The 22,780-nt window shown below is 36.9% G+C and overlaps 1 protein-coding gene across 1 annotated transcript in view; it reads left to right on the top strand.

The window, feature by feature from the left end:
- The window catches only part of LOC121417617 (mucin-2-like), a 37,096-nt gene that overhangs the window by 7,562 nt on the left and 6,754 nt on the right, over positions 1 to 22,780 (top strand). The window contains exons 5-8 of the mRNA XM_041611352.1: positions 17,343 to 17,645; positions 18,307 to 18,450; positions 21,128 to 21,624; positions 21,976 to 22,024. Of these exons, the coding sequence (XP_041467286.1) occupies positions 17,343 to 17,645; positions 18,307 to 18,450; positions 21,128 to 21,624; positions 21,976 to 22,024 (993 nt within the window). The remainder of the gene's footprint in view (positions 1 to 17,342; positions 17,646 to 18,306; positions 18,451 to 21,127; positions 21,625 to 21,975; positions 22,025 to 22,780) is intronic.

Below are 22,780 nucleotides of genomic sequence, written 5' to 3' on the forward strand. Positions count from 1 at the left end.
TCCCACGGGCGTGCAGGGATAGACACTTTTCGCGAATGATCACGTGGTACGCTTTGACCAATCAGCAAGCTGCAAATTATTTAGCCATCTTATAATACATGTTTTCTTTTTCTTCGCGTTCTTCACTTATCTTTGCCCCACCCTCTTTCTTCCTCCATCACTCCCTTCTTTACTTCCCTCCCTTCTTTACTTCCCTCCCTTCTCCCTTCCTTCTTCACCTTTCCCTCTTTCGCAATTTTGTTTCGCTCTTACTGCGTTCATTTCCACCTCTTTCTGACGTAGTTTTTTGGTATGATTAATTGCACTCGCTTCCCTTTAACCAGTTTAAAACTAGTTCACTAGCCTACATAGTTCCTCAAAATCATCTCCTGGGGTCCGTAACACAATGTTTATCCCTCATCGTAGAACATTTTTTTCTACGATTGATTGCATTGCCTACAGTGTACATTTTTATAAGTGAAATTCAAGGGTACGATTAATTACTAAACTTTGTGTAGCGGGACACAGAGTGGTTTCCAGAACAGCTTTGTCAAAAGCGGTCTAGTAGCGCATCCGATGCACTCTCGTACACATCACTGCAAAGATCACTTCTCTATTCCCTATACAGTGCGTATAAAAAACGGGACAGATTTGAAGTCTATAAAATTTTGGTTTCAAATTATGATTTCTATATTTTGGTGTCAATACGTGCTCTGGAGTCTTATCTTTCAAGTGCAATTAAAATAATTTAGTTTTGTTCATGCTTGAGCGAACGCGGAATGTTTTTGTCTCGGGTATAAACGGAGGCTTGCGCCAAAATGGCATAAAATGATAAATATGATGGTCGAACTTCTTGCTAATCATTAGACTTCTTCTTAACCTTTTCATTATCTTTGCCATAATTTTCGAATTATGCGGTCAAAATTTATTTCCAAATCTACTTATTTGCTTGAATAGTTCTGTTGTTGTTCCTTTTTAATATGTTCTCTTTTAGCTTTGAATATTCCTTCTTTAGGCAAGAACATTTTTTTTTATACCAAAGTATGGGAGAGCTTGGTTTTTTTTTCAAATCCTTTCATTGTGTGCTACAAAGGTTATGGTGCCTTTGAACAGTGGCATACTGAGGGTGGGGGCTCGGGGTGCTCCCCCCCCTCAAAATAAAAAATTATGACCAAGGAAAAAAGTGAAAAGGAAAACAACAGAAAACATAGAAAGTGAAATATGATATCATTTTCTGAATATTATGGCAAAATCAGAAGATTGGATATTTAAATAAAAAAGTGGAATTTTTTGGTTGCTCGCTTCACAACTTTTTAATACATTTTACCCGAACTGCCATATCTTGCTCCTTCAAAATTGACTCAATACACCATTGCCACTGAAAGACATAAATCCATTCCTGTTTGTCCTGTCAACCACTTAATCAAACTTGGTGAATGATTCAATAACCCCTTGAAAATAGAATTCATGTCTTTTATAGGTACCATAGCATAATTTGTTTTACCTGATAATTATCAAAGGTACCACAACATAATTTATTTCACATAATAAAAGGATTTGAATAATTACAAATTCTCCCAATTGATAATGCAAATCTTCTTACTTGGGTTGACAAAAAGTCTCTTCTTTTCTTACTTATGAAGGAAAATCAAAAGGTAAAAGAAGTTTAAATGAAAAACAATATAATTCAGGTAAATTAATAAAGTTGTAAATGAAATATGAAAGCATAATTCGAAAATTGTGGCAAAGATAATGAAAAGATTAAGAGGAAGTCTGCTGATTTGCCAAAAGTCTAATCATCAAATTTCACATTTCTGCCATTTTGGCGCAAGCCTTTTTTTGAACCCCCGACAAAAACGTCCCGTGTTCGCTCAAGCATGAACAAAATTTATTTTTTAAATGGCATTTCAAAGACAAGATCTTAGAGCATCTATTAATATCAAAATATAGATATAATGATTTGAAACATTTTTTTTATAGACTTTTCAAAACTGTCCCGTTTTTTTTATACGCACTGTAAAGCTACATGTGGTATAGGAATGGTATGTTCCGAGGTAGGCATAAACCTCTTTAACAAGGCGAATCGATGTGGTATTGAAAACCACACAGCGAGGCGGTATTTTAAACTGATACCCTTTCATAGCGAGAGCCGAAGTGGAGTTAGTCCGGAGTCCAGGAGTTACTCCACTTTGGAGGGCAATATGAAAATTCTGAGATTAGTTCGATCCGGATTCAAAGCGGAGTACTCAACCCACTTCGAGAAGAGGGTTACAAACGGAGTTACTCCGCACCGGAAATGCGGTATGCGCTTATCGCTGTGATCTCGCCACACGTATGGCGCGAACTCGCTTGGAAACCATGGCAACGACTGCGGATACATCGCTGCGGTGCTTGCCAATATGAAAGGGGGTTTAAAGTCGGTCCGCAGTACAAGCGTATAAACTCAATCCGGAGTTATTCCGGAGTAACTCCACTTCGGCTTCAGTATATGAAAACGGTATTAAAGACCACTAAAGATCGCTTCTAAGACCGCTTGGAGTATTCCCATTATACGTTAACTTAGTTTCCACTAAACTAGTTTAAGCCGTTGATGAGAACGAGGTCTCTCTCTCAGTCTCAATACATGTACATTTAATTTTGGTATCTCTTTCTCTCATTCATTTGATCACCCCGTCCTCTTCTCATCACTTTTTCTCGACCCCCCCCCCCCCTCCCTTCGCTAGACTACTATAATCTCTAAATCTTACAGTGGCCGCGAAAATGTTTAGAAAGGGGAGGGGGAATTCTAAATACTCAAAATGACCGAATTTCAGTTCATAACCCGCCCAGCCGCGCTCGCAAGACCCCGTTACCATGGTTATGAGACATCTCAGTTCCACAGCCCTGCAAAATTGTCCAACGCGAACACCGCGTGCAAGAGATGAACGTAAACGGCTTCGCAACTCCCTTAGCAGCTCCATGCATGGCGAGCATTCAGTTTCTTAGACCCCATTTCATAGTTTCCTTAGGCACATTCCATCCAAAAATGGGAGAGTTGTCCTTACTTTCATCGCGATTACATGACTAATGCCGCCCATTTAAAGTGTCTATGGATAAAGTGATTACATTTTTTATTGTACATCCGATATTTTTAGTTTCTCTCTAAAAATACCTCTTCAGGGCGATTCCACACTAGAATATAAAAAAAATCATACATTTCATCATGCTTTGAATAGGTCATAATGTTAAGTACTGTTATGTACTTAACCTGTTATCCGTTCAGTCATTCACCTTCACTTGTTTTCAAACTCCCCTAATGTCATCTAAGAATCTCCTAAACCTTGGCCATAAAAAGACCAGCCCTCAGTGACGTCAGCTAACTTCAAGGATAATATGTTCTAAGAAGTATGGCTCACACTTCCAGCACCAGTCACTTGCATAGGGCATCCCCACACCCCTTATACCAGAGAAGTTTGATAGACATTTACCTGTAGACCTATCAGATCAAGTTTGGATCACTCCAGTCTTAAAAAGCTACACCCCCCAAATATTATGAATAAGACTTCTTGATTATTAGAGAGAGACATTAGAATACTAGACCCACACTCATCCAGATAGACTGACTGACTTCAAGACTTAGACGTCCATCAAATATTATCTGAACTTCACAATCTCAATCTTATACTTCTAAATTATTTTGTATTCATCGTCTCTTGTTGTATTCGAATATTCGTGTACTTCGAACTGTAAACTGTAACTGATGATTAAATACCCAGTGATTTGAACTGTATAACTTCCCTTTTAACTTATAATTACCGATCCCAACACGACAATAAGTAGTGTAATATTTTACTATGATACCTAGATTTTATGAAAATTATTAGTTTTAACCAAAAGTGAAGTCAGATATATATATATATATATATATATATATATATATATATATATATATGTGTGTGTGTGTGTGTGTGTGTGTGTGTGTGTGTGTGTGTGTGTGTGTGTGTGAAGCTATACATGTACAACAACTTTGGCAACTCTTTTATTTTAAATATTGTGTAAAGAAATGGATGAAGAGAACAAAGGTAGGCGTAGCTTTAATCAAGGTTCCCCAGAGCTATCTACCCTTTGGAAAAATTGGTGATGCCGAAAATTGTCTCTGCCGGGAATCGAACCCGGGCCCCCAGCTTTGAACGCCAGTGCCTTAACCACTAGACCACAGAGACGGGTTAGTGGCTAGGCGACCCTGATCCAATTGACCGTCAGACAGACAGATTTTCGACTCCATACCAATTATAATTTCCTTTGTCGGGTGAAGTTGGGTTTTTAACAATGACAAGCCGCCATGCCTCAGCTGAATCAAAGCTATTGATTTGATAATGGACCTATTACGGAATAGGTCCATGGTTTGATACAAAGCTATAGTGCTTTGATACAGTACACGTATGGGCATGATGGGAGAAAGTATACAAATGTGTGTGAAGCTATACATGTACAACAACTTTGGCAACTCTTTTATTTTAAATATTGTGTAAAGAAATGGATGAAGAGAACAAAGGTAGGCGTAGCTTAAATCAAGGTTCCCCAGAGCTATCTACCCTTTGGAAAAATTGGTGATGCCGAAAAATGTCTCTGCCGGGAATCGAACCCGGGCCCCCAGCTTTGAACGCCAGTGCCTTAACCACTAGACCACAGAGACGGGTTAGTGGCTAGGCGACCCTGATCCAATTGACCGTCAGATAGACAGATTTTCGACTCCATACCAATTATAATTTCCTTTGTCGGGTGAAGTTGGGTTTTGAACAATGACAAGCCGCCATGCCTCAGCTGGATCAAAGCTATTGCTTTGATACAAAGCTATAGTGCTTTGATACAGGACTGTATCAAAGCACTATAGCTTGGGCATTGTCCCGTACGACACATGAAAATGCAAACCCTTTTCCTACACTATTATTTTTTAAGATGCAATTCTACAATATCAGTTTCTCCATCTTTGACCCATTGGTGATCGATTTATGCAATAAAGATGCCCTTCATTTTTCAATAAGTGTCCTATTAAAAGTTATCCTGTGCGACACAGTGTGTGTCGTACGGGACATGTTTCCTACGACACACAATATACACTGCATTTTATTGCAGGATTTGGATTCAGAAATTATAAACACTAGGCCTATTTTAATTTAAGTACTTGATTTAACATTAAATGAAATGAATAGGTATTTTTTTCATTTCCATACAACATGAAATAGGTGATTCTAATTGACTTCACGCAGGCCTATTCTTTGTGAACCCCTATAACTAAACTGGTGAATTTCACTGTTCAGAGCTGGATAATTTCTTTGTCATTGAGCATGAAAAGAAAACCTTTATAATTAATTGACCGTAGCATGGAAGATGATTTCCTCTTGGATGCTATTGTGAAATTACTTTATATGAAAAAATTACATATTAATCATTCACTTCATGTACTTGGACCTCCCTTGATGATCACTTTTTTTTATATAAAGCATTGAAACTCCTTACCTTTCTCAAGTTGTTTAAAAAAATCTGGAAAATAAGACAAACCATATGGTTTCATGAAAATAATGCTGAAAAAAAATTTTTTTTAAAGAAGGAAAATCGCATTTCTTGAGAAAAAATAATAATTTTGTGGAATTACAAGTGACTTCTCCTTTAAAATTCTTCACAGCTCCCTGTCTCTCTTTGTAGCGCATCAATATACGCGTAGTTGCGCGATGCCAGCAACTGATTTGGGGATACGCCCTACTTGCCACGGGGCTTTCCTATTGGTTAGAAGGGCTCCAACTGGGAACTAACGATGATTTTGATTGGTTTGCTTCCGAAAAGATGGGTGGGAACTTTGAGAGATATGACAGGGAAAAGACAATGTTCAGAATACCGATTTGTGACAATCATAGCGGTGTCACATCTCGGAGAGAAATGACAAAATTTATGACAAAAGTTATGACAGAGTTACAGAATACCACCCCTGAACATCTCGGTGTCACATCTCGGAGAGAAATGAAAAAAATTATGACAAAAGTTATGACAGAGTTACAGAATACCACCCCTGAACATTGTCTTTTCTCCATATTTTATCTTATCTCAGAGATATGACAAAATCGGTATTCTGGTGGATGTCATAACTTTTGTCACAAAAATTGTCATAAATTTTGTCTCTTCTCTTTAGCGCGCACCAAAAATACGCGGCTTTAGATGCGCGTAATCCTTTTAAATAAGCAAAAGATACGACAAAAGTTATGACAGGGGGCAGCAGTCATAAATTTTTGTAATATCTTTTAGTACCAAATATCCCAATACCCTGCCGACCAAATGTCAAGCAAACAATTATATCATTTAGATTAGATTGTGGTATTAGTTTCACTCATCATCCATGACAATTTTCAAAATAATTTTTTCATGCTACAATTAGTTAGGCCCTACATATTAATTCCCTCCTTTTTTTTCTCTGTTTTCCTTCTTTTTTTACTTCTCCTCTAAAATCCTTCACAGCTCCCTGTCTCTCTTTGTAATTAAGCGCATCAATATATGCGTAGTTGCGCGATGCCAGCAACTATTTTGGGGATACGCCCTACTTGCCACGGGGCTTTCCTATTGGTTAGAAGGGCTCCCACTGGGAACTAACGATGATTTTGATTGGTTTGCTTCCGAAAAGATGGGTGGGAACTTTGAGAGATATGACAGGGAAAAGACAATGTTCTGAATACCGATTTGTGACAATCATAGCGGTGTCACATCTCGGAGAGAAATGACAAAATTTATGACAAAAGTTATGACAGAGTTACAAAACACCACCCCTGAACATTGTCTTTTCTCCATATTTTATCTTACTTATGACAAAATCGGTATTGTGGTGGATGTCATAACTTTTGTCACAAAAATTGTCATAAATTTTGTCTCTTCTCTTTAGCGCGCACCAAAAATACGCGGCTTTAGATGCGCGTAATCCTTTTATACAAGCAAAAGATACGACAAAAGTTATGACAGGGGGCAGCAGTCATAAATTTTGTCATATCTTTTAGTACCAAATATCCCAATACCCTGCCGACTAAATGTCAAGCAAACAATTATATTATTTAGATTAGATTGTGGTATTAGTTTCACTCATCATCCATGACAATTTTCAAAATAATTTTTTTCACGCTACAATTAGTTAGGCCCTACATATTAATTCCCTCCTTTTTTTCTCTGTTTTCCTTCTTTTTTACTTCTCCTCTAAAATCCTTCACAGCTCCCTGTCTCTCTTTGTCATTAAGCGCATCAATATACATGTACGCGTAGTTGCGCGATGCCAGCAACTGATTTGGGGATACGCCCGACCTGCCACGGGGACTTCCTATTGGCTAGAAGGGCTCCCACTGGGAACTAACGATGATTTTGATTGGTTTGCTTCCGAAAAGATGGGTGGGAACTTTGAGAGATATGACATGGAAATGACAATGTTCAGAATACCGATTTGTGACAATCATAGCGGTGTCACATCTCGGAGAGAAATGAAAAAAAAATTATGATAAAAGTTATGACAGGGTTCCAGAATACCCCCCCCCCCTGCATTCAACAGGCTTACATTATTGTCCAATTAATTTGTCTTATTTACAAAGCATAACAGGAACATTATATTCTTATCATTCCCCAATAGCACCCTGAACATGCATTTTTCTTTTCAAATATCACTGACTTGTTTCTATGCAAACTATGAAATGATGAATAAAATTTCAAGAGACACATTAACTGAATGAGCACTCAAAACCATATCGTTTGACAAAATTTTGAGAACGATGAGCACTTATTAAACACGGTCTTCGTCTTGTTCTTCCTCCGCTTTTACCGGAGATCAGCATCAAAATGCAGTATGTCGTTATCCACCCATCCATGCAGTGCATTGCATTTGAAGATTAAATTACATAATCAATTCATTGAGGACATGAAAGAGATACGTTTCATATGAATTATGAAACACCAAGCCTGCTATAACATTAAATATTAAAATTCAATTTATATTCAGTTTGGCCAAGTCTCCCTAGTAACGATATGTGTTACTGTCAGTTCCTCGTCAATGAACACAGTCATATACATATACATATACAAATATTTTCATGATGACCTATCGATGTATATTACCTACATCCTATCTACATGATCACTTGAAGGCAGAGCTGTTGAGCTTGCTTAACTTAATATCTAAGTGTATCTATAAAACAGAGTAATTGTGCGTTTAATGTTTCATCAAGGATCATTCATTAGATCTTCGGATTCAGAGGGTTTTTTTTCACCGTGGCCCAAAAGCAGCTCCACTTCGCAAGATCATAATCAAAGATGTTGGTCATGTTTGTTGTTGCCTCGCTACTTTCGTTGGCCCAGCATATCGGTTAGTCCACATTATTTTTGTTTTAATCTCTTCGCGTTCTTCACTAATCTTCACCCCACCATCTTTCTTCATCCATCACTCCCTCCCCACTTCCATCCCTTCTCCCTTCTCTTCCCTTTTCGTTAATTTTTTTCTCTCACTTACTGCATTCATCTCCTCTCTCTGACGCAGTTTTCGGAATAAGTAATTGCACTCATTTCCCTTTAACTAAACCCCTAAAAAAAGTTTGGAAATATGAGTTTGGCCATTAATTTTTTCCAACTCACAATTTTACACAATGCATATTTGATTTCATTCAAAAGATCATTTAATTCCTTTTAAAATGATACCATGTTTGTTATGATCATTCCATCACTAAAGAGCAGGATTCAAAAGTGTTGGATGCTGTCTGAATTGAAAAGCTGCAAAACGAGCAGAAGTAGTCATGAAGGGTCAATACAGAACATGATTATTTTGTCTGTCTGTGTCAATAATGTTGTGGTTTATGTAGCGATGGTTCTGTAGAGAACATGGGTTGAGTCGTGGTTTGAAATCCCATGCATTTTTGTTTGTTTCTTATGTGTTTGCTTGTGCATAGGTGTGTTTGATTGCATGTTGATGTTAAGGTGCATGGAAATAATTAAAAGAAACCGCTGAGAAGCTTATCACCACGGAAAAAGAACAGTCACTGTCATTTTGCAACTTTTGAATTTTGACATGCCCCACATTCCAAGGCACTGCACCTCTATGTGAACCATAATCATATCATGCAGAGTATCGTTTTAATATTAATAACACATTGATATTTATTAAACCGAGGAGGGATTATCGATCAAAGTCAAAATTTATTTGGGTGAAGAGGCCGAGGTGATGGGTTTAAAAAATATATATGCTGCTGGCTTCAATTCGTTTAGGTTTTATTTATGATTTTTTTTTTATTTGGAAAATCTCTCTTTTATGTTTTTTATTTGACACTGAAAAGAAAATTCAATATGTTGAATTTACTGTAGAAGTTTCTTCTTGATGCATATAATCATCATCAATGTTATTTATAATTATGTATTGGAAGATGTCTGACATTGTGTTTTATTGTAACATTCATGAAAAAGTGATGTTAAATTTATGAGTTGTCTAGGTATTTGTAAAGACATCATAGTCATATTTGTTATGTATATTTTATTTTGTATATGAATAGAAGTTGTCTATAAAAACTACACAATAAAAAAAGAAACCGCTAAGAAACTCACTTATCACCACGAAAAAAAATAACAGTGACTTTCAATATTGTGTCATTTTGCAACTTTTGAATTTTGACATCGCCCCACATTTCAAGGCACTGCACCTCCATGTAAGCCATAATCATATCATGTAGGGTATCATTTTAAAGACAATTTCATGGTTTATTCAATAACACATTGATATTTACTAAACCGAGGAGGGGTTATCGATCAAAGTCAAAAGAAACCGCTGAGAAACTCATTTATCATCACGAAAAAAATAACAGTGACTTTCAATATTGTGTCATTTTGCAACTTTTGAATTTTGACATCGCCCCACATTTCAAGGCACTGCACCTCCATGTAAGCCATAATCATATCATGTAGGGTATCATTTTAAAGATAATTAAATGATCTATTCATTAATGTTAAAAACACATAAATATTTACTAAAACCAAGGAGGGATTATCGATCAAATTCGGATTTCCAAATTTTTTTTGAGGAGTTTAGTTTAAGAGACCAGTTTAAAAGACCACTTCGCTAGCCTAGTTCATCACAACCATCTCCTTCGGTCCGTAACACACAGCATATCAATCATCGTCGAAAATATTTAACGATTGATTGCACTGACTGCAATAACATTTTTAATAGTGAGATTCAAGCGTACGATTGATTACTAACCTTTGTGTTGCGGGACACAGAATGGTTTCCAGAACATCTTTGTCTAAAGCAGTCTTGTTGCCCATGTTGCTATAGGAGTAGCGCATCCAATATTCACACACTCTCGTTCACATCCGCGCAATGATCGCTTCCCGAAGAAGGGTTACAAGTCTCAGTGGCATACCGTGGGTCACCAGCAAAATTTTGAATCACTGAGTGAGCGCGCGAAGCGCGCTCAGTTGCCAGTTATACTGACCTAATAGAGACATTCTAAGGACAATGTCATTAAACGGATATTTATCTCACTGATCAAATATGCGAGCGCGAAGCGCGAGCTAAATTTTTTTTTATATTCACACCAAAAAAGGACATTATAATCAAATTTGTGTAATCATGATAGGTACGTGTGTCGCTAAACAATGCGAGAGCGAAGCGCGAGCTGAAATTTTTGTATATTTTGAACCCCAAACAGCGAGATTTTAAGGAATATATTTTAGGAATCCATTAAGAGTATGCATATCTCGCCAAAGTCATCTGATACGAGTGCCAAGCGCTTGCTGATTTTATTAGAATTACATCTGAACACATAAATCACTTATTGAAGTCATTGCAATCATGATTATCATAAGCAGTATCACTAATCAAATATTGCGAGTGCGAAGCGCTAGCTGAAAATTTAGATAATTCAGACCTGAAGTCGGGCATTCTGAGGTTTCTTTTTAGGGATTAAATAGGACCATACGTATTTCATCAACCAAATGATGCGATCATGAAGCGCGAGCTGAAAATTTTTGCTATTTAGATCAGAAGAAGGGACATTTTAAGGACTGATTTTAGGAATACATGAAGAGCAGACATATCTAACCAATCCACTAATGCGAACGTAATCACGGACAGGAAATGTTTCATATATATGAAAACCTTAACATAGGGCAATTACTTTTTGAGTCATGAAAAAGAAGCATATACTCAAAGCTTAGAGAAAACCGACAGGAAAAAGTGGAGATATGGCTCGCGAAATAGAGGAATGTAAAATCCAGTTTTGAGGAAAAGACATTTCCATATAGACATTGCACGCAAAATGAGCGAAAATGGCATGCCTCTATAAATTGCCATTTTTAAGGATGATCCGATCCTTAAAATGTAATTGAAGCCAATATGTTAGAAAGAACATGTCCTCAGCTATACCATAGGACAAAATTGAGCGAAAATTGACCAACACTTACGGAGTTAGAGTCAAATTTGCATAATTATGATGATTTCATAAGTAGCAAAATGGGAATTTTGAGTTCCGACGCTATTTAGATGACGTCATGATAAAATTTCGGGTCAAATGTGACATGAAATCATATCTCCCATCCATACTCTATTCTGATATGAAAAAAATTGGGTCAACGGACTACCTGATGAGCTATAATGAACTTTGTATAGGCATGTTTTTGATCATATATTGCCTACGGTTAGTGCGCGCACGCACGCGTGCTGTAAACTTTGATGGAGGCTAATTCCGTAATTACTTGTCGTAGAAGGTTGATCAAGGTATCAAATTACTCAAAATTATATTACGGATGCATTGATATGAAAAAATGGCGATGTATTAGTAGGCGGCAAGTAGTAAGAATGCCAAAAAAATTCTGTAGAATCTGATTTTTTTGTGCTTATCCCCCCTACTTTTAGGGTGCTGAATACGAATCTGCTTGTTGCCAAATTTATAAACGCCGTCTTCGACCGTTGCCATGGCAACCGATTAATTTCTCATAAATAACATGTATTCCCATGTAAATGGTAAATAAAACATGATACAAATTATCGAAGAGATTGAATTCAAGGTTTCGATTAAATATAAATAAAATTCAGAAATATTTAAGATCATCAAAATAGTTCCGATTAGCCCGTTGCCATAGTAACGGCTCATTTTTCCTCCAGAAAAGGAAAAATTTCGATTTAAAGTTGTAGAATCTGTTTTTTGTATATATAAACTCTCATTCCGTTGCCATGGCAACCAAATAATACCTAATTTGTTAAAAAAATAACATGAAAAAATGATAATGGCAGTAAAGACAATAAAAGCTACTTAATCTACATGTGTTGAGTTTTTCCCAATCATTTAGAACAAAAACTACATAAGTGTCATGCATGAGATTATTGATGATAGGAATTGATGTTGCCTTGACAATGCTTAAGTTTAAAAATATATATCAATATTGCAAATGGCCTGTTGTCATGGTAACATCTTATTTTTCTCAGAAAAGTACAAATTTTGATAAAATCATGTAGAGTCACATTTTATCCTTTCATTTCCACTAAGTTTAGGTTGTTAAGAATAAATGTTTGTTGGTAATTGTGTAAGTACCATCTCAGACCATTGCCATGGCAACCAAATACCAACCAATTTGGTAAAAAAATAATCAAAGTTAATGTGTATACTGCCAATTTTCAGTTTTATTTTGGGTATAAATGTGTGTGGGTGCGCGCGTGAGGATAGGTGCGAGCATATTATAACGTCTTTGGGTGCGAGTGTATGCCGTTGGGTACGCACACGCGTGTGCGGCTGTGTGTGTGTGTTTGTGTGATGCTTATGGGGATGAGGATGTGAAGTCAATCTTATGTAAATGCCGTATTCGATGCAATTTGACATAATGTCATTAAATGTAGAATATAGATCTACGTAACACAGGACGTTTTCAACGAGTTATAGAACGATGATGACGGGATTTATGATGCTCAGAAAACTCCTACACTCAACAGGCTTATATGTTTTTTTTCTAAATTTGTCTTATTTACAACACACAACAAGTTTAATAAGCACATTACATTCTTCTTATCATTCCCCAATAGAACCCTAACGTACATTTTCCCTACTAACTAACATTGACTTATTGATATGCAAACTATGAACTGATGAATAAAATTTCAAGAGACGCATCAACTGAATTAACAACCAAATACAAATCGTTTGATAAAATAGCACTTATTAAACACAAAGCCCGCTATAACATGAAATATTAAAATTCAATATAAATTAAGTTTGCCAAGTCTCCCTAGTAACGATATTTGTTACTGTCAGTTCCTCGTCAGTTAACACGGTCATATACAAATGTTTTCATAATGATCTATCAATGTATATTACCGACATTCTATGTAGATGATCACTTGAAGGTAAAGCTGTTGAGCTTGTTTGCCTTCACATCCAGGATCATTCATTTGATCTTCGGATACAGAGGGTTCTTCACCGTGCCAAAAATGTTTGTTGTTGCCTTGCTACTTTAGTTGGCCCAGCATATCGGTAGTTCACATGATTTTTTTTAAATCTCTTCGTGTTCTTCACTAATCTTTATCTCGCCCTTATCCTTCCTCCATCACCCCCCCCCTCCCCACTTCCCTCCCTTCTCCCTCCCCTTCCTCACCTTTCTCTCTTTCCCCCTTCCTGACGAGGTTTTTAGCATAATTGCACTCGTTTCCCTTTAACCAGTTTAAAAGACCACTTCGCTAGCCTAGTTCCTCTTAACCATCTCCTGGGGTCCGGAACACAAAGCTTATAAATAAATTGATTGATTGCATTTACAGGGCTGCGGAACGGATTTCAAATGGTCATATTTGCCACGGTTTTGGAAAAAAAAGAGGGGGGGGGGGCTGAAGCCCACCCACCCAGCCCCCCCCCCCCCCCCCGTTTCCGCGACCCATTGACGGCAATGTACATTTTTTAATAGTGAGATTCAAGCGTATACGATTAATTACTAAACTTTGTGTTGCGGGACACAGAATGGTTTCAAGAACAGCTATGTCTAAAGCAGTCTCGCTGCCCAGTTTGCTATGGGAGTAGCGCATCCAATATTCACACACTTTCGTCCACATCCGTGCGATGATCGCTTCCCAAAGAAGGGTTACTAGCTAGTCCAGCAGGGTTCCCATGCACCCCAATTGCTTGAAGTTCATAGTTCATGAATCTTGCTGTTCCCTTTTCTAAATCGTGTCCCATGGGGTTCAAATTGCCAATTTTGGCAGCCATCTTGATTTTTTCTTAAAAATCAATTATTTTGATATTTAAAGCACTAACAATGTGAAAATCTTAAATCAATAGGTTTTTAATATAGTTTAGAATCTTAAATATTACAAATCGATTGCAGTCGTTTTTCTGACAGTTCGGTTAATGATTTTTTTAAAAGGAAAATTGATGCCCAAATTTTCACGTTTTTGGTCAAAATATTGCATGTGCATATATCCATCTGTTATGTAATTAACATCAACAACTAAGGCGAAATATTAGCATTCGACTCGAACAAGGATAATAGAATATTGATTGCTAAGTGACAGTATAAATGTCTTAATTTTCTTAAATAAAGGGCTAATTCTTCCAAAATGTATTACTCGATAATGCTATTAAATGACACCAAAAAGCAACCTCCGTGTCTTAGTCACACTAATGATACCGCTGACAAATGCGATCTCTGGCATACCTTTCAAGAGAGTAAAATAGCTTGAATCGGTCTTGTATCACCGTTGTTGGTGTGACTTACACGCAGAAAGCATGTGATTTGCGAAGCGATATAAAGGTATATATTACTGATATGGTACCGGATGCCAAAATGCGTTTTCTATCTATTAAAACAACTGTTATGTTAATGGAACCTCTTAGGAAAAGTTGGAGGAGGCATTGCTCTGCATGTTGCATGCAGTTACGTTCGGATAGTTTCAAGCGTTGTCCCGCAAGAGCCTGTTAAAAGTACCCCCTCCTTATCTATAGTTTGACTATTAACCCTAAAAAGACTGGGGGGCTTATTCAGCCCCCCCCCCTCGACATTTTTCGCGATAAATCCGCCGCACGAAATTCTTTGACTGCGTCGCTCGCTGAAATTTTACCTTCAAGTCTCACGCAACTTTTGAGACCAAAATTGTGACCCCCGGGTACGCGGTTCCAAAATTACGCAACATTTCGTAAGTGCATGCAGACCCAAAATTACTCAAAAACGTGAATTTGTGTACAAATCCAATGCAAATAATGTTTTTAGCCAACATTCATAAGTGTATCATTATTTTTCCTTTTACTGCTTAAAATCAATCAATTTTATCTTTTTTATGGTCAAAATAAATTCCCCGATAATTTCCATTGAAATACAATAAAAAACAAAAAGTCAAAAACATAGAAATACATAAGAAATTTAGAAAACAATAGAATACACAAGAAAATAAATGTGATTTCGAAATTTTTTAAAAATCAATTTGATCAGATGCCTATCTAGAGTATGTGAAACAAAAATTAGCATTTCAGGGGCATTATTTTAGTAATTAGAGCAAACTTATGATTTTACGTATTAATTAGCATAATTAATGAGACATGAGATTTTTTGCAGAATTTGATGTTACAGTTTTGTAGATAATGCCATGGGTAACGCGTGTGCCAATTTTCGTCGCGATCGCGCGATCGACGGCCAAGATCATAAGGGGGGGGGGGGGGGGGCTGAAAGCTCCCCCCCCGTCTTCTTAGGGGTCGATATATCCCAGTCTATTTATGGTTAAAATATCGTGCTTTAGGGACCCCCATTGTGGCAAATGGTGTTTCGGCAATGTAGAAAAAGACACTTTTACTTTCTTGAAATCAAGTGGAGACGCAAAAGTGGGCCTTTTATATCAGCTTTATAAAGAAGTGCTGACACAGCAAAGCCTTAGGGGACTGCAGATTTCACCCCAGCATCCCTTTATCGTGTTTTACCCATCTCTTGCAAAATTCGCCATTTTGGAGCCTCATTGATGCAAAATGTGTTTCTGCTTTGCAGTAAAGCCATTTTTATTGTTTTGTAATCATTTGGAGACAAACAAGTATGATTTTCTCTATCAGATACATATAAACACGTGCGCGATGGCACACTGAAGCATACCCCCTCCAGGGGCGGATGAATTCACCCCAACTTTTTTTCTCGTATTTTGCCTATTTCACGGAAAATTCGTGAATTCCAACATCAAGATGTCTCTTATGCATATCAACAGGCCTACTGTTCCGAACGTTTGATGATTGTGTGGTATTATTGCTTTCAAAAAATGTGCAATATGTTGTTAAAAATACGGCGTACGACCTTGCACTGTGTTTCTGAACCAAGCAAACACTCTAAAAAAACTAAATTAGCTCTTAAAGAGCGTGTATAGTGACTGCGCTTCGGAGTGCTGATTTTTCTATATAGTTCAAATTTGAACGAAAAAAAAATCAGCACTTCGAAGTGCAGTAACTATACATACTCTTTAAGAGCTAAATTAGCTCTTTGTAGCTCCTCATTTTTAGAGTATATATCCCTCTCCACTAGTTCCCAGAATTGGATGCAATAACTCAAGAGTGTCGTCATCTTGTCATTGTGGTTTCTTTAAAGGGGAAGTTCACCCTGAAGAAAACTTTGTTGTAAAAATAGCAGAAAAAATAGTAAAAATATTGGTGAAGGTTTGAGGAAAATCCGTTAAAGAGTAAGAAAGTTATTAGAGTTCAAAATTTTGGATTTGTGACGTCATAAACGAGCAGCTGCCCCATGTGTTATGTAATATAAAATGTATGAATTTCAAATTTGGTATGGTTCCTGATGACTTAATTTTGTTTTCTTTTCATGATCGGGTGTTAAACGATTTGTCTATTGATATACAAAAGTTACAGTGAAAACCATTTTCAATTTTCTGAGAAAATGACATTTCATTGATTTTTTACCATTCGCTATGTAGAGATGCTGCTCGCATATGACGTCACAAATCAAATAATTGAAATTCTAATAAATTTTTAATTATTTGATGAGTTTTTCTCGAACCTTCGGCAATATTTTTGATTACTTTTTCTGCTATTTTTACAATAAACTTTTTGTCAGGGTGAACTTCCCCTTTAATCTATCTATCTAGTCACCATTTAAACATATGTAAAATTATAAAAGTTTCACTTTCATTTGATAAGGAAAGAGTTATTGTGGAGATAATTGAACAGGGTATGTTTTGGTACCTATTATGGAATGGGTGGTGTTCAACATCTGTCATTGCTAGTATCCCTCAATGCTTTTTTTTCTCGATGCTGCTCTATCATTGTTATTGTATACAAGTGCGATTGCAAATATTATACAACAATTTTTATCAGAGAAATCTATTCTATTATATCTCTGCCATGCTTTTATCGTAGACGGGGCATGTCCCGATGGCTGGGACAGTGTAGTTTCCGGATGCTACAAGTTCCAATACATAGCACCAGACTGGTCTAATGTTCCTTCATATGGAGAGGCTAAAGTGATTTGTGCGGACATGGGTGCTAAACTTGTAGTTTTCAACAGCTATGATGAGATGGATAATGTAGGTAACTGTTACGCAGAGGCAAAAATGGGAGCTGCACTTGGAAGTGTATTTAACTTCTGGGTTGGTTGTACGGATGCAGACGTAGAGGGTGTATTTGAATGTGAAGACGGTACGCAGCTATCTCTATCCAGTGGTAAGTTTACTCAACGAATGTTACTGAAATACATGTATGTACAGGGACCATGGAAGAACTAATTGCATCTGGTGTCAATAGAACTCAATGGATGCAAGGGGATGGGGCTCATTACCATTTGAACTCAGGCCAAAATAATAACATCAAATAACAAACACACAAAAGGGGATGAATGATATTGAAGGACATTTTCTTTAGAAATTAAAAAAAAAATACATCTTTCGTAGAAATGTGAAGGACATACGGCCGTCTTATAGATTTAGACACTGAATTTGAAAAAAAGGGACCTGTGACTATTACATACTGAAATTCGTTCGCAACATTGCGCTTGAGAAATGGTCAATAAAAAAGAATATTTTATTCATTTGTTTTTCAGTCACTAGAGAATTTGATGCATTAGATCACACCTTCACAAAAGATGAGATCGGTGAAACAACCACTGATTTTATTTTGTCAATGAATTCGAGTTTTGAGAATTGTCTTCAGAATTTTAATACGGCTTCAATAATTCATATTTTATTTTTGCAGACTTGTGGCTTAGTTGATAAAAATATTCCAAGAGTTATGTGTAATATGTGATATTTTGCCAATTAATTCACGTTTTAAAAGTCATCTTCAGAAATTAAATATGGGTTTCAAAAAATATGTTTTATTCTTACAGACTTGTGGCTTAGTGTGCAAGGATATCCCAAGAGTTCTGTTGGAGGGGGTGGCATTGAGGACTGTGTTCACTATTTACCAAACACTCAAGGCTTGAAGGATACTGATTGCAACGCACGGTTATCAGCCTTCGCTCTATGCGAAAGTAATTGATATGTATACGCACAGTATTTGTTCAGTGTTCACTGTTATACAGTGCGTATCAAAAAAAGTGTACACTTAGAAAAAAATCCTGTAAAATGATACATTTGTTATATCCTGAATATTTGTCCACATTTTAACATTGGTACAGGTCCATTTAAGCAAATGTCGATACAACTGTCGAAAAATATTTCCGCTTGAGTGAGCACCACTTACTTTTGAAAAGTTAGTGAAAATTTTTGCGCAGAACTTTGAAATAGTTATGCGAATAAGAGTAGACCTTAATCATGAATAACACGTGGAAATTAGCTAGTAAAATTGATTTAAAGATATCTTTTACCTATTTAACTTGTTTCTTTGCCCAAACCACTTCGAGGAGTGCATTACGCCCAACCCGACTCCCCCACACACCGAGGCCATCGGGACGATATTTGCTTTACACTGAGCTGTGATTTACATAAAATGGCTTAGGCTTGATTTTCATTTTGTTAATCACTGTCAAGCTTGGGGAAAAGTGTGGAGAAACAAGTATAAAATTAAAGATGAAATGTAAACCCACTTTAAATGATAAAAACTTGAAAAAATGCTAGAGATGTCTGATATAAACTTTGGTTCAGATTCAGTTATGTCCTCAGATTCAGCAGGCACAAAAAGGGTAAAAGTTGTGTATACTAAGTGTTAAAATTTCAATTTGGGTGGCGAAATTAGCAGAAAATGCTTAAATGTATCCGTTTTATTTCAATTGATTAAAATTGCAAAGAAAATGTATGAGAAATGTTTCGCAGGGTAAGTTTGATTTCACCCTTTCCCCTTGACACAGCGTACTAACGAGCATTTCTGCGCAAACAGATTTCTGCGAGCTTTACAAAAATGGGCAGTGCTCACTCAAGTGTAACATTCTGTCAAAACTTATACTTCCATTGGATAGATGAGACCCAAACCCATGATTGTATGTGAAAAAATTACCAACATGTTTTATATTTTTAAATTCCCAGGGCTTTTTCAAAGTGTAAACTTTTTTTTGATACGCACTGTAGTACTAGCTCACATAAAATATTAAAATAAAAATTCAAGCAAACTTCATAGATCTTTTCACTCACTCACTAATATATTCTGTCGTATTGTCATTTAATCCTTCTACCGCTGCTAATATTATATGACACTTATTCCAAGAATTAGTCTACCAAGGCAGTTTGTTTTGATTTGTTTTTACCTCGTGTACATATACAATAGTAAAAAGTAAGGAGAACAATACGCCCTTCATTTGGGTGTATAAACTTGCATACATATATATAGGAAACAGCCATTTCATATTCTGCTTGCCAGAATTGGTAGGTAGTAAATCATTGACCGCTGGGGATAGCCATTACTGATCCTTTTGTTTTTAAGTTCAAGTCCACGTACGTCCCGCACTCCGACAAATAAAAATGATTTGAACGCAATAAGGCAAAAATAAATCAGCACAATTATGAAAATTTGATAAAAATCTAAACAAGTTTTGACGTTTCAACGTTTCGCTTAAAATATAAACATTATGTGGTCGACATAAACATGAAGAATTGTAAGTTGAAAAATCCAGTTTGTCACTACGGGGAAGAGGGGCACGCCCCCCCCCCCAAAAAAAAGGGGGGGGGGAGAGGGTGAAAGGGCGAAGAAGAAGAATCTATATATATCATATCATATTGTTATAATTGTATTAATATGTTCTGTAATCATGATATATTATATCATAATAATAACGGTATATTTACTCAGGGTAGCCAATTCATTTCCAAAAATTATTCTCCCAGTGGGCCCTGCTATTATTATTACATCGCGTGTTCATCTCTCGTTATGTTAGCATTGTCTGTTCAATGAGATAACATCGATGTTTAACGCGATTAAATAGTACTAAAACATTCCGTTTTCACGTCAATACACACCAAGTATATTTACTTGCACTTCGAAGTTTTATTGGTAGTGACACATGTTTCTTTTTCATGGCTTATTCTTACTACTGAAAAAAAGGCATCCGGAAATCTATATTCTATATTTCATTGTGACCAAAGGATTAGTCTCCGGACCTTGAAATAAAGGGTCGGGGATTCAAATCCCAACCAACGACCAAAGGGTAGTTTACATTAAAAGCCAGAAATTTATCCATATTGCACTTGACCCAGGTGAGGTAAATGGCAACCTAGCAGGAATTATTATTTTTTTTAAATGCGTGTGCGCTGTAAGTAATTACAGCCACCAAATTAAAGCCGGGGTATATCCAAGTTCTCTGGGAGCGCATGGCGACGTCATGAAAATATATGTGATTTGTGCTATACAAGACAAGAACTGTTCACTGTAGTTATTATTATCATCATCATTATTATTCAGTGCTAGGAAAATATTAAAAATGCAGTGACTAGATACACCATCTGGAGTTTATAACACGTGATACATGTTTTAAATAAGATTCAAAGGGGATTGATAAATTCTGATTTTTCAAATACAGATTTCTTGAAAAGTGTAACAAAAAAAAAGACCCCTCCCCCTATTTGTATGTTATTTCATGCATTATAAACAACAAAAAGATACAACGCACACACCATATATCTGTGGTAATGGTGTCGAATGACAGAAACGATATAACTATTTGCAGAAAAATTCATCGGATATAAACCCGGTTGATTGCAATTATTGTATTTATGCAGTCGATCCTCTACCTGAACCCACAACCACAACAGCCCCTGCTGATCCAACCACTCAAGAGGCTACAACACCATCTACACCTGGCCAAACCAGCCAAGATCCTACAACAACACCAACAACTACAACTGGCCAAACCAGCCAAGATCCTACAACAACACCAACAACTACAACAGGCCCAACCACCCAAGATCTGACACAACCAACTACGACAAACCTACCGACCCAAGATCCTGCCACACCGACCACACAAAGCCCAACCAACCAAGATCCAAAACAACCAACTACAACAAGCCCAACCCAAAATCCTACCACAACAACTACCCCAAGGCCAGTCACCCAAGGTCTTAACACACCAAGCCCAGCCACCCAAGGTCCTACCGCACCAACCACGACAAGTCCAACCACCCAAGATCCTACAAAACCAACCGTGCCAGGTCCAACTAATCAAACCACCACAAAGACCTCAACAATGCAAAATTTGGGCACGGATTCGGAACAGGTAATTCTGAAACATGATCTTTTCCGTGAAATTGTACCTGTGATAAGCGGGCATCAGTACGAGAAGCCCTCTTATTTAACTGTGATTATGTCCTCGGATAAATTTTGCTAGGTTTCCCAGTAATCGGTCAAACATCTCTGGCATGTATATTAATATAAGAGTGAATTTTTGGATCAATGGCAAGAGCTCAAAGAGAACTTTATGAAAAAACATATTTTTGCAAATAAAAAGAAAAAAAAGCCAATGCAATTATCCTGGTTCCTCGCAAAGATTATTATCGCTCAATGGTGCTATAAACCTCGAAGTAGGTGAAATAATGTTTAACGTCTCGTGTATTTATTTTCCCTCAAGGATGGAACCACCATTGCAAATGAAGTTTCAAGTGGAACTAACACCGATGGTGAGTTATTATTTCATTGTATTGAAACGATCATTTTCAATTATGATACCCGATAGATGGGAAGACATGGCAAGGATATGCGTCAGCATTATTCAAGTTCAAAATTTTGTTACCAAAATTGTAAATACTAATGGATTTTTCTGAATAAATTAGGTTTTTCATTAATATCGAATGGCAAATTGATTTCAAATGACTCGATAAATGGGTCAGCTGCATGCACTGGCGTACAGAAGGGGGGGGGGGGGTTTGGTTCATTATGCTACTGGCTGTATGACACTGTTATTCTTATTCTGGTCATTTTGAATAGTTCCCGCTTTGATTTGTCTATAACACAGTCATATCTGACCAGAATATATGTAATAAAATACGACCCAGATCAGTGTTGTAGTCAAGGCTAAACCTACAATGCCATGCAATACCCAAGGCCAATGCATAGAGACCCAAGACCAAAGCAAAGGCCTGAAAACCTCAACGCAAAGGCATTTCAAACGATATACCGAACAATGAGCCAACAATGTGTGAGCGAGCAAAATCCTCGACCTTTTGTAAATGTAATACAAAATTTGAATTTATGATAGATTTTTGACATAGTATGACAATTTGATAGTAATAAAATAGTTACCTTTGTATATCATTGCTCTAGGCGATTTACGTTGCAATAATTGCTATTACCCCGGTCATCCGATCCTGGCATGTCCTTCTCAACGTCTGCCCTTTCTCCACTCTCTGTGATAAGGGCGGCAGAAAGCCTTTTTT

This window comes from Lytechinus variegatus, chromosome 6 (genome assembly GCF_018143015.1).
Source record: "Lytechinus variegatus isolate NC3 chromosome 6, Lvar_3.0, whole genome shotgun sequence".
In the NCBI taxonomy this organism is placed as follows: Eukaryota; Metazoa; Echinodermata; class Echinoidea; order Temnopleuroida; family Toxopneustidae; genus Lytechinus; species Lytechinus variegatus.